The 13,243-nt window shown below is 36.2% G+C and overlaps 2 protein-coding genes across 2 annotated transcripts in view; both read left to right on the plus strand.

Moving 5' to 3' along the window:
- plekhm1 (pleckstrin homology domain containing, family M (with RUN domain) member 1) overlaps positions 1-3,114 on the plus strand; it is a 28,345-nt gene extending 25,231 nt beyond the window's left edge. Inside the window, exons 11-12 of the mRNA XM_067429801.1 lie at positions 258-415; positions 2,418-3,114. Coding sequence (XP_067285902.1) covers positions 258-415; positions 2,418-2,526 — 267 coding nt within the window. The 3' untranslated portion in view covers positions 2,527-3,114. The remainder of the gene's footprint in view (positions 1-257; positions 416-2,417) is intronic.
- Positions 3,115-7,672: 4,558 nt separating this feature from the next.
- arhgap27 (Rho GTPase activating protein 27) overlaps positions 7,673-13,243 on the plus strand; it is a 45,907-nt gene continuing 40,336 nt past the window's right edge. Inside the window, exons 1-2 of the mRNA XM_067429430.1 lie at positions 7,673-8,009; positions 11,461-12,372. Of these exons, the coding sequence (XP_067285531.1) occupies positions 11,551-12,372 (822 nt within the window). The 5' untranslated portion in view covers positions 7,673-8,009; positions 11,461-11,550. The remainder of the gene's footprint in view (positions 8,010-11,460; positions 12,373-13,243) is intronic.

Genomic DNA, 13,243 nt, shown 5'->3' on the forward strand with positions numbered 1-13,243 from the left:
CTTTTCGATATAGACTTTTTGATACAGTTTTTTGAAGATTTTTATATGAAACCACATTAAACTGTTAAACCACATTAACTGTTGTTGTGTCCGAGCAACACATAACAGTGCTTCATTACTAAATTAATGTTTTTAACAATCATTTTTTTATGCATGATTATTTTTATATATATAATATAAAACACACACCCTTAACCCTTGTTGAAGATTGGAGTGCTATTACTTGAAATGATCAGACTTGTGTTTTTTGCGCACAGATAGCAGACGGGCACTACGAATCTTACCTGCAGTCTCTGATTGAGTTTGGGTCCAAGCACGTGTACAACTGTGACCTTTGCACCCAGAGGGGCTTTATATGTCAGATCTGCAACTCTGACAACATCATCTTCCCTTTTCAGTTTGACAGCACTTCCAGGTATTGTCATGTAATGCACATTATACCTAAAATATACAAATGGGGTCCCAGAAAAATTTGCAGGCCAACCGACTCAAAACCTGCCCACAATAAATTAGGCTAGAAAACAAGCCTAATTCTTCTTCATCCAATCAGTTTTTATTTTGATGATTTTAGCTAGAGTGGTTTATGGCCACGTGCAAAAAATACATTTTCAGGAGTGACAAACGTATTTTAATATGGGAGTGAATCCCCCTAAAACTGATGATTGTGACGTTGCCATGTCCACTTGTAAGCTTTTTTGGGCTTTGCCTAAGCTTCTCTAATAAGGCAATCAAACTTATCGAGTTATTAAAGGGGGCAGTTCCAGGGTGCAATATTTATTTATTTATGTATTTATTTATTTATTAGCATAAAGCATTTGGATTGTTTTTCTAGTAAGATCTGGCAACATGAATTAGTCCAGGCTTGTAGGCTCTCCCTGTGATTTAGTGCATCACAAACATTCAGAAGAGAGGCACATCTGATGTGTGTTTAAATACGCCATTAACAATTAGTTGGTCAGTCTGGATCTCTACACACTGTTTCTGTAAATGCTAGGAGTTAATTTGATTGATTTGATTTAAGTTGATTGTGGAATGTGGTTTTCACTCCCGTAAATTACCGAGCTGTGTGTGTATGTGTATATAGAAAGGGATTAAACACTAAAGTTAATTGACAACCAAATTTAATTTTAATATTTAATCTGTATGTTTTACCTCTCAAGTTATACTTTTCTATATATGTATTTTTGTACATTCAAATCATTTTATACTTACCTTGATTTTAATTTTTTTGTTTTTATAAAAAAAAAATAACTTGCGTGCAGCATATAACAAAAGGTTAGCTCTTAATATGAATAACATGCTCTAACACATATATTGTTTTGTCACTTCCCCAATTCTTCATACAATGTTCTGATAGCATTATTAATCGCTTGCATACACTCTTCTCTTCATTCACTCTTCTCACCACACTCACCTTAGTCAATACACAAACAATTAATCTACAATGGCAAACTCAGTTCACCTTAAAAAGACTGATGTGAGCGAAATATTATTTCTTGCAACTGAATCTATAGAGCCCCTAAAGGAACCTATCCAACATTTTAAAATATGCAGAATTTGGTGTCCGTATGAAAAACGTATCATGCTCAGGAGAAAGTATTGCGTGCGCACAAGAAACTTTTCACATATGCACAGGAATTGTTTTCCGTGGTCACACGTTATAATTTCCAGTTCATGTATACTAGAAACAATTTTATTTCTAAGTCACTGCAATTTTACTTTGAAGAAAATGATAGTATGGATGCACATGAATTGATTAAAATTATATCTTTAATATCACTTTAATGCATCCTCTGATGGCCGAGAAACCATGCCATGAAATGGGTTGATGGCACAATATGGCTGTGTGCATTGGCAAGTCCAAGGGTCCATACCTCTAGTCTCATGGGCTTATTTCCATGAAATTTTTTTTATATATATATATAATATAAATTTTCAGAATTAACAGAATGTGTTAAAGCGGACATAAGGCTATGATATTAGGGGTGTACTGCCCTAACAAAAGCCACATTTAGAGCAAATAGATATTTATTAATTTATGCGCATCCATCTTGTATTCTTCATAATAAAATGGCAGTGACGCACAAAGGAAATATGTTATAGATGGTGTATATAAAATGGAAATTTTAATGCATGAGCACACAAAAAAAAAAAATTACTTTTGCACATGTCCCTTTAGGGCTCTGTAATTTTCAGAATAGCCCAAATGTGCTAGAAAACCACAGCCCTGGCAACAGTAAATAAAACCGCACACATCTACTTTCACTTTTACACCATTAGTTTCAGATTGTTATGCTGACACGTTCCTCCCCAGGACAGTCATGTGAATGTTGAAGTGGTGAAAAATCACATGCAGCACAGTAGTGTGTTAAATATCATGAGAATGAGGGTGTGACTGTGTGTTTTCTGTCTCTCAGGTGTAAAGTCTGCAAGACGGTGTTTCATTCCTCCTGTAAGGCCAAGTGTCCCGTCTGTCCACGCTGCGTCCGAATACAAAAGTATTTGGAGAGGGACTTGGAGGACTGATTTAGCTGTTCATAAAAACATTTCTAAGAAAAGTCATGTGCCAAGTTCTCTGTCGCTGTCGTATCTACAGAGCTCAAAATACAGGGTTAGTACCATTATTGTAATATTTAATCTGAAAGTTATCTAATTTTTCTTAGTTGCTGACCAACTGGAAGTTTTTGATGGGTGTTTCACACTAAGCGTTTTAATGGACTCATCAGAAACTCAACCTTAAGTGCACTTATTTACACATTCATATGTACATATTTACTCGCGTCAGAACACCCATGCATGTTCATTCCTGAAATGTCAACGATGCCAAAAAACAAGCAATGGTGGAAGCACTGTTATTAAAGCTATTTTCAACTTTATAAACGCACCAACATTCAACGGTTAATCAATTCTCTGGCCTTCACTTTATTCTGCAGGGTTGCGTTTTGGAATCAAAAGTCTTAGTTCTGTTTGTGTGTGTGTGCGTGCGTTTGTGTGTAGTCATTATTGATTTAGTCCAGCCTATGAAGTCATATTTATGAATCTTAAGATAATTAAATGCCAAGGATCTTGTAACTCATTTTATATTTTGTTGTTTTTATATATATATATATATATTTTTTTTTTTTGTCTTCTTACTGTTGGTTAACATCTGAATGTCACGTGCCAAGTTTTATATGAAGCATTACGATTTTACAAAACATTGTGTGCATTAATAAGCATATTCTCGTATATGCAGGAGTTGTACACGCCTATTAAAGAAAGGTGGCTAATGAAATTATGAAACGTACTAACACTTACAACCTCCTTTAACGGGTCATTTTGTACTATACTGTGCCTTTATTGTCAAGTTTCATTGTAGCATTCATTATCACCAAAATGTGTTTTCTTTTTTTCTGAAAATGTAACTATTAAAAGCCATTGTGAATTGTTAATGTATGCCACAAAATCAAATGATGATAAAAAGGATCAACTCTTTTTATATATATTTGATTCTTAGTTTAATGAATGTCCAATCTTAATAACTGATCGATTTGCATATGAAAGATTGACTGCTGCTTCATTAGCACTTGTTTTATATTGGAAACTGAATGAGAGAATTTACATGTTCTTTTCTTTTTTGTACTTCTTTTTTTTTTTTTAACAATGCGGTTTTCCTGATATTTTTGTCACGTTCATTACATCACCTGTTAATGGATAAACTCCCAGATGATTTTCTGTGATTCTTATCTTGTTTTGCCAGTAGGGGTAGCGTCACCTAAGCAAAAGTCTTCTCCTTTTGCAGTCATGAATACTGAAGCTTTTGTTTTGATCTAAATTTAATGTAAAATCTTTTCTTTTATTTATAATAATTCTTAAATGTTTTAAATTCTCATAATGTTTTAAATAAATGTTTTTTATCCTCATTAAAATGTGCAGTTAGTACTTTAGCAGACGCTTTTACCTTAAAGGGTACTTCAGCGCTGGGAAGATGAATCTGTATTTAAACTGGCTCGTTAATGTAGTACAAATGTAAAATTATTTTAAAATTTGCTGTCTTCTAGACTGAGAAAAGACAGAAAATGTATTTTTCTTATGAGGATGAAAGACTACAATTCCCAGAATGCTTCGCTGCCCTGTGAGGCCATTCCCAAAGCCACTGAATCACTTTCTCATCGCGTTTATTTTCATAAAATCAGTTAAGTTGGAGAACGGACATTACAATTAAAAACTGAACGTGTCTGTTCAATATAATGAGTCGCTGCGCGAGTATCACAGCAGAAACGCTGCAGGAGTCAGATTACATTAATCGTCATGAATGAGCTCTCGTGATGAGAGCTGAGGTAATCGTCGGCATACATTCACAGCGCGTGTTCAGTCTGCCGCGTGTTCAGTTCATGCCTTTGGAAGCTTAACTTTTATAGGAATTAATCCTATGCTAGCATTAGCACGATCATTTGAATATACTCCAGCATTTCTACTGATTCAAAGACATGCTAATCGCTGAAGTAACCCTTTAAGTATTTATAAAAGCTAACGATAATTACAGTACACATGGAATTGAGATTTTCCGTGCTTCTGCAGGTTTTAAGATGCTCTCTCTTGTACTATCTGCGTTCGTCCCAATGTAACTTAAAGATACAGCATTTCATATAATCACCAGCTTTAGAAAGATCAAAGATGGATTCATATTTTTGCCTTTAACTTCATTCTCCTCAAACCATATCGGGCTGCATTCGTCTCTGACTGGTTCTTCCTGTTTTCTTACCTCCTGGCACTCTTTTTCTATCTGTGTTTGTTTCTTTCCATCACATGTATACACCATGTCTATACCAAACAAACTCCTTACGATCTAAAAATATGATAGTTTGTGAGCATATTAGAATCTTTTATTGACTGTAAATTAACATGGATCAGAGTTTGAATTAATTATTTTTACTTTAGATGCTGTAGACAATCGTGTATAGTAAATGTTGATGTTTTTGAGCAATTTTAACATTCAAAATACACATTTGTGTTTATTTTATTACATGTTATGCCTATCTATATACGTCTGGAGATTTCGGTAACAAAAAGTGCACTATAGAACTTTTCCCCCCAGTCAGTATGATCAGTCCTTTCAAAACAGGTTTTGTTACCCTAAATCACTATGGTAAACCTTTTTGTGTATATATTTTAGACTGTGTGGAATGGGTTTTGATGGAAGATTGTGTACATACATCACTCGCCCATGTGTTGTCTCGTCATATCAGTAACAAGGAAAAAGTAAATGGAGGAAAGTTGCTCCTATAACTTGTGTGGGAGTGACAGGCTAGTTGTCATAATGGGTAAGAAAGGTTGAAATAGAGCAGCTAAATCTCAAATCACCGTTTACACAAACTCCAAACAGAGGAGAGTCTGCTGGCAAAAAGAGAATGCGACAGAGCTCATAATAAACCAGAATAAACAAAACTAACAACTAATAGCATTGACTAATAACTGAGGCTTTTTGGAGAGGATGAGAACTGAGGGATTTAAAATTGATATGGATTTTTTTTATTACTCAGCAGGTAAGGTTATTGAACAGATAAATTGCCATATGTAGCTCTAACAGTTCGTTGTAAAGCATCTGTTGTAGAGTCATATTCATCCACACTCATGCAAAGGTGAAGCACCAAGGCAATGCAAGGCAGTATAGTATACACAATGGGAATTCAAAGTGCTTTACATAGAAATTAATTAATATAGTGATAACATGTGCTTATAAATAAGAATACCATGTGTAAGAATTCAAATTAAAACAAGGAAAATTAAAACAGTTGTAAAGAGAAATTTACAGCGGTTTTGTTTTTTAACCACTAGAGGGCAGCTAAGTTAAATGTCATGCCGTGCGTCTTTTTCCTCATGCAAAAAATAAATCTCCACTTTCATACACCAACTTTAGTTTTATTCCTATCTATATTCTGAAGGTTTGTTAGCATATCATTCACTTCATTTACATAACATTTTATTCTTAAAAATATATATTACAGTATTTATGGAGTGAAAATAAGAGATCCAAAAAGTCCCCTCTGTAAAAACAACAACAAACGTTTATGTCAACAAAATGTACCAATAATTTTTATAGCTGTATCTATTCATAGTATGTTCTGTAATTAACTGAAGATGTATTGCTGATATACACTGATCAGGCATAACACCATGAGGAGAAGTGATTAACTGTTTATCTTTTCATCACGGAACCTGTTAGTGGGTGGGATGTATTAGGAAGCAAGTGAACATTTTGTCCTCTAAGTTGATGTGTTAGAAGCAAGAAAAATGGACAAGCAAAAGGATTTGAGTGAGTCTGACAAGGGCCAAATTGTGATGGCTACGACTGGATCAGAGCATCTCCAAAACGGTCTGCAGTGGTCAGTATCTATCAAAGGTGATCCAAGGAAGGAACAGTGGAGAACCGGCGACAGTCATGGGTGGCCACGGCTCATTGATGAATGTGGGGAGCGAAGGCTGGCCCGTGTGGTCCAATCAAACAGACGAGCTACTGTAGCTCAGATTGCTCAAGAAGTTAATGCTAGTTCTGATAGAAAGGTGTCAGAATACACAGTGCATTACAGTTTATTGCGTCCACCACCGAAACGTCAAAAGTGGGCATGTTGTAGCATCAGAACTGGACAGAGTAATGTAAGAAGCAGGTGGCCAGGTCTGATGAATCACGTTTTCTTTTACATCACATGGATGGCCAGGTGCGTGTGTGTCACTTACCTGGGGAACACATGGCACCAGGATGCACTATGGGAAGAAGACAAGCCGGCGGAGGCAGTGTGATGCTTTGGGCAATGTTCTGCTGGGAAACCTTGGGTCCTGCCATACATGAGGATGTTACTTTGACACGTACCATCTACCTAAGCATTGTTGCAGACCATGTAGGCTACACCCTTTCATGGAAACCATATTCCCTGGTGGTTGTGGCCTCTTTAAGCAGGATAATGCGCCTGCCACAAAGCAAAAAATGCTTCAGGAATGGTTTGAGGAGCCCAATGAGTTTGAGGTGTTGACTTGGCTTCAAAATTTCCCAGATCTCAATCCAATCGAGCATCTGTGGGATGTGCTGAACAAAAAAACAAGTCTGATTCATGATGAAGCCCCACCTCGCAACTTATAAAACTTAAAGGATCTGCTGCTTAAATCTTGGTGCCAGATACCACAGCACAACTTCAGGGGTCTAGTGGAGTTCATGCCTTGGTTTTTCAAGGCTGTTTTGGCAGCAAAAAAGGGGCCAACACAATATTAGGAAGGTCATGCCTGATTTGTGTATATTAGTCAATTGAATATGTGGATGTATTTTTCTCAATGATAACCTATTCTACTTCAACCATAGACTACTTTAAGACCAACAGTATTCAAAAGTGGGCATGTCGTTTCCTGTTGACCTGGACCATGTTATCAGCGCGGCACAGACAGTGAAAGAAAACACGAGAGAATATCATTGACTGTGTGAACCTTAAAAACGGTTCCTTAAAGTCAGAGTATTCCTGCCAACACCCATGTTTGAAGTCTGCGGATTCCAAATATGACTCGGAAATATGAGTCATAAGGCGAAAAAGGGCTTTAATAAAACATGCAAAGTACAGTTCACGCCTCTGTCAATGTTACCATGTCAATGGTTAAACACAAGTTCTCTTTGGCGTTTCTCGTTTTTTCTGCTTCCTCATTTCTCAGTTTTCCAGGTTTTGAAAATTGTTCCTTCACTTGGTGGATGGTTTTAAAATGCAGTTTTGTTGTAAATCACTCGCTATGAGGATTGATGTGTGTAGACTCACACACCCTCCTGCTCGCTTCCACTCAGCCACGCTCAAACCCGTCTAGCAACACAAATCTGGGCACTTTTTTTCTCTCTCACACTGACACAACAGCACTACAGGTCTGAAGTATGGGGCTGACACATCCTGGATTAATCGAGGGAGAGACAGAGATGAGTTCATTACTAATGTGAATTATCCAGTTACCCAGAGCTCGGAGAAGAAGGAGTCGAGGGATTATTCAGCTCTCCAATGGTAAATTCGTTTTATATTTCATTCCCCCCAGAATATTTCATCTCACTGCGGTTAGAATTTGTGCATGTAGTTTTGTTATGAAAAGTTGTCAACATTATGATGCTTCGTTTTGCTTTGCTAATAATTATTATTGAGATGAACATCTCAAAATTATTTTAATGTCACTATAGGCTTAGGCTTAAACGTGTGTGTACTGTAAATAAACTGTATCCATTACACACACATACAAATATGCTAGTCGTTTACAGTTTTTATGGAAGAATTGATAGTTCAGCTGTCTGAACACAGTCAATCCAGTCCCTGAATGCGATCATGAGTGGTTTGGACACATTTTTCTTGACATAAGAGGCGTTGACTGCCTGTAATTCATTCCACTGAGGTACAGCAGATGATGGCTGTGTTTAAAACACACACTCATGTGTTAGTCAGCAGCTGTTGGTGTGGCAGTTTTTATGATAAGTTCATTAATCAGTCATTAGAGGAGAAAAGCATCAAATCTTCTTTAGGTATTATGTAATTAGTATTTTGCAACAACCACAATGAAACCGAGATTGCAGTCTGCACGCAGCATGTATGTTTTCCTGTTTTACGAGTTGATGTTTCCCCTATTTTGGCGTCTCTTCTTAGGTTTGGGGTTAGTGCAGCGTTCCTCTGCAAAATACACTCACTTCCTGTAGCCGTGATGTGCACTAACGTATATGTTCATGCTTTTAGCAAATCCGTTTCCTTCTTTATAGTAATGGGGAACTAATCATAATTTAACTTAATATTCAAATGTATAGCAAAATACGGTCTTTTGACAAGTTACAAACCAAAAGTAAAAACAATAGCTTTGAAAGCCACTTAAAATATCTTTTTAATACATATATGAATGATTAATGGTTCATTTAGGCCTACATGAATCACAAGTCTGTTTTTAGTCCATACAAGAAGTCAAGGGTAGCCTAACCAAAACGGTTCGTTTAGCTACAGATAGCTTCTTTTGTGTTTCATAGAATAGGGAAAGTTGTAGGCTACAAGTTTGGAAGTACATATGGGTGAATAAATGCTTGCATACAATGACAATGCTTAAGTCCCAGACTAAGATGCAAGTTTGAGCTGTTTAAACTTGCACTGAGAGATTTTAAAATATGTCAGTGCCATTGTTTTGTCTAAAGATGCACACCAGTAATGTATTTTTAAGGCACCTTTGCTCAAATGCATCTTAGGCCTATGTTTGTTAACTGCATTTGCATTAAATTCAATGATAGCTATCATTATTTGTTCTGTTTTATTTAATCCTTTATTTAGTCCAATTTAAGGCCCTAACCCTAGCAAAAACATTGACAGGGGAATTTGTGGGCCAGATGGGCCGAACTTTTACCCCAGTCTCTCTCTCTCTCTCTCTCTCTCTCTCTCTCTCTCTCTCTCTCTCTCTCTCTCTCTCTCTCTCTCTCTCTCTCTCTCTCTCTCTCTCTCTCTCTCTCTCTCTCGCTCTCTCTCTCTGCCTGCATCACTTCATCACTTGTTCTCTGCTCTCTAGTTTTGTTACAGTAGAGAATAATCTTCAATGTAAATATTCCGTTTTGAGACAGTCATGACCGGTTTCTCTCATCGTTCACTCTGACACACCTGTCGTTCTCCTGGTTTATCTGCATTCCTCTGTTTCACAAAGATTTTGTTCCACTTCGTAAGAAAGGCTTTTGTTTTAGCCTAATAAACAAACAGTGTATTTTATAAACCTCTAGTGTGTGTGTGTGTGTTTATGTGTGTGTTTATGTGTGTGTGTGTGTGTGTGTGTGTGTGTGTGTGTGTGTGTGTGTGTGTGTGTGTGTGTGTGTGTGTGTGTGTGTGTGTGTGTGTGTGGGCATGTTTTTGTGACATATGAGGACACAAATGTGTATAACGTCATAGGTATGACATAGGTATTACAAGGAGAGGGTGAAATATTAGGACATTGGCCGATTTTTTTAGAAAGTAAAAATGCAGAATGTTTCCTGTGATGGGTAGGTTTAGGGGTAGGGACAGTGTAAGGGGATAGAAAATACGGTTTGTACAGTATAAAAACCATTGCGCCTATGGAATGTCCCCATATGTCACAAAAACAAACGTGTGTTTGTGTGTGTGTGTGTGTGTGTGTGTGTGTGTGTGTGTGTGTGTGTGTGTGTGTGTGTGAGAGAGAGAGAGAGAGAGTATAAAGTAGGATATCAGAGTAACTCTAAAAGAACCCTAGTTTTCTTGCAATTTTGCATGTATAGGCCTAAACCTCAGTGAAAATGATTTAATTTATCTAAAGGGTTTTATTTAAAGGGTTAGTTGTTCCAAACCCGTAAGACCTTCGTTCATCTTCGTAACGCAAATGAAGATATTTCTGATGAAATCTGAGAGCTCTCTGACCCCCCCATAGACAGCAATGTTATGAACACTTTCCAGAAAGGTGTTACAGATGTCATTAAAATAGCCCATCTGACTCCAGGAGTTCAACCTTAATGTTATGAAGCGACGAGAATACTTGTTGTGTGCAAAAACCTTTATAAACAGGAATTAATTCACTTTTTTTGTTTTGTTTTTTGTGGGGTTTTTTTACAACAAAATTTTTTTTGTGTAACTTTGGCTAATAATTATCATTAATTAGAATTGTGTAGGTGGTAACTAGGGCATTGATATGTGGTTGCTGAGGTGTTTGGTGTATTGGGTGTTTGCCAGGTTGTTACTATCTGGCCCAAAATAAAAGAGCACCTAAAGTTTAGTGTTTTGTATTCTTTACATCTGTATATTTCATGTATGTTTTTTGTTTTTTTAATCAATGTTAAGTGGTCTCTTAATTCTTTTCCAGAGCTGTATATTCTGTAAATCTATTAGTAGAGTTTTGTTTAGAATTTTTTAATTTTTATTCGTGTTCCTAGTAAATCTGTTGGTAAAGTTTTTTTGTTTGAAAAAAAAAAGTTTGTTTTGTTTTGTTTTGATTTTTATTTTATTTTTGTTGCTAGACAATCTGTTAAGTTTTGCCTATAGTGTTTTTTATTTTCTTTTTGTTTTCTTGTTCCTAGTAAATCTGTTGGTAAAGTTTTTTTGTTTGAAAAAAATATGTTTGTTTTGTGTTTATTTTCTTGTTCCTAGTAAATCTGTTAGTAAATATTTGTTTTTGTTTATTTTTTGTTTGTTTTTATTCTTTATTCTATAGTAAATTTTTCAGTAAATATTTTTTATTTGTTTTTTTATTTTTTATTCTTTATTCTGTAGTAAACCTGTTAGTAAATGTTTGTTTTGATTTTGATATTTTTTTTGTTCCAAGTAAATATATTATTCATTTTGTTTAGATGTTTTTATTTTCTTGTTCCTAGTAAATCTGTAAGTAAAGTTTTGCTTTGTGTATGTTTTATTTTCCATATTCTTACCCTATTTTTTATATGTCAAGTTATTTCAAACAAATGACCTATTGTTGTTTTTTTTCTTTCTCTTTTATCTCTAGATCTCATGATGACTATATGTGAACCTTGATTCCTGTTTGCACCAAACACCAGCCACTTAACAGGTTTGGGATCTGCAGACGTGGGTCACTATGTCCCTTTCACAGCAGGTTCTGGTGAAATTTGAATACAATTACACTGCTCGAGATGGCAGAATGGTGTCCATCAAACCCAACGAGCACTACACCCTGGTAGCCAAGACCAATGAAACCTGGTGGCACGTTCGGAGGCATGAGACAGAAAAGCCTTTTTTCATCCCAGCTACGTATGTGACCGAGCTCCCACCAGAGACCAACCAAACTCCACTGGACCCCCCAGAAGAGTTTAGTGGATGCCAACCCCTCAAGTCCAGCTCTGAGACGGCTCCTGATAGCCTTCCCGCCAACATCAAGCCAGCTGAGGTCACGCTTCGAGTCCCTGACTCCATAAAACTAGACACAGAGAAAGACGGCCATAGAATATCGACATATATTATTCCAAAGGAATTCTTTAAACTGAAGGGTTTGGATCCAGATCCCATAAAGGTGGAGGCAGAGGCCGGTCCTGTGCCTGAACTCCAGATTTATGACAATGTTTCTGTCAGCCCTGGTTCTCCATCTAATGGGGAAACATCACCCTCTTTCGTACTGCCACCCGCTTTTACAGATAACGCAGATCAATCCTCAGAACTGGAGATAAAATCAAATGTGAATCCAAAAGAGTCAACAGAGAGGCCTCGGGTGGACTCAAATTCCCTGGATCAAGATATTAAAATGCTCATTAGAGCTGGCTGGAGTGAAGAAATGTGGAACCTCATGGATAAAGACAATAATGTGTATGAGAGTATAGATACGGTGAGAGAACCAGACGATGATATGACAGTAAAGACACAGAGTTCCACAGTCCCAAGCCCTGGTCCACCAGATAAGCCTCAGGTAAGTAATACTTCTCCATGTGCAAAGTGAAGCTTTGTTTTTTACCAGTACATAAAACAGTAATTCTGAATGTGTAGCAAAGCAATTTTCTATTTGAATTATATTCTCCAAATATTTTTGTAACAACAGTAATATTATCCAATAACAAAGGCTAAGGTATAGCCTATTCATTCATTATAAAATTGATGACCCTGCATACTTAAGTATACTCACCGATTTGAATGGCTCACAATCTGGATGATTTAGCTGCTCTTCTTGACCACACGGGGGTGCTGTATACAAATTAGCACCTGGGCCTACACAAAACGAAACCAAAGGGAAGTGCTGATGTCTCTGGTATCAAAATCTTGGTCAAATGAAGCATTAAAGCAACAATAGAAGTATCTGCGTTACATTGATAAGATTGATAAGAACTTTTGCTCTGTATAAACAATATTCACTTCAATTAATGCTAACATGGAGCTAAATAGCCTACGTTATTGTATTTTAAGTCAAATTAAAAAGTAATGACTTGTAAATACATTAATGCTTACACAGCAACTCTATAAAGTGTACTGTCCTATTTTAAAAGCTACATGCATTTCTAATCTAAGGCATCTAAATTTAAAAAGATTTTTTTTAAATCAAAACTTTGTTGAAAATTCTGTTTTACCATCTGATTTATAGTTCTTACATTTAATAAATAAAGGGCTTTAAAATGTCCCTTCAGGTCATACATGTAAAGTAAATGTACCTGTAAGAATAATTTTACATTTTTAGTAATATTTTAAGATGAACATTTACTGGACCGAAGCCTTATAGGCTATTTGATTGAAATACAGATACATAATTTAATTAAATATCATCTTACATTATTATAAGATCAGGTGTA

Source organism: Pseudorasbora parva, chromosome 21 (assembly GCF_024679245.1).
Source record: "Pseudorasbora parva isolate DD20220531a chromosome 21, ASM2467924v1, whole genome shotgun sequence".
Lineage (NCBI taxonomy): Eukaryota > Metazoa > Chordata > Actinopteri > Cypriniformes > Gobionidae > Pseudorasbora > Pseudorasbora parva.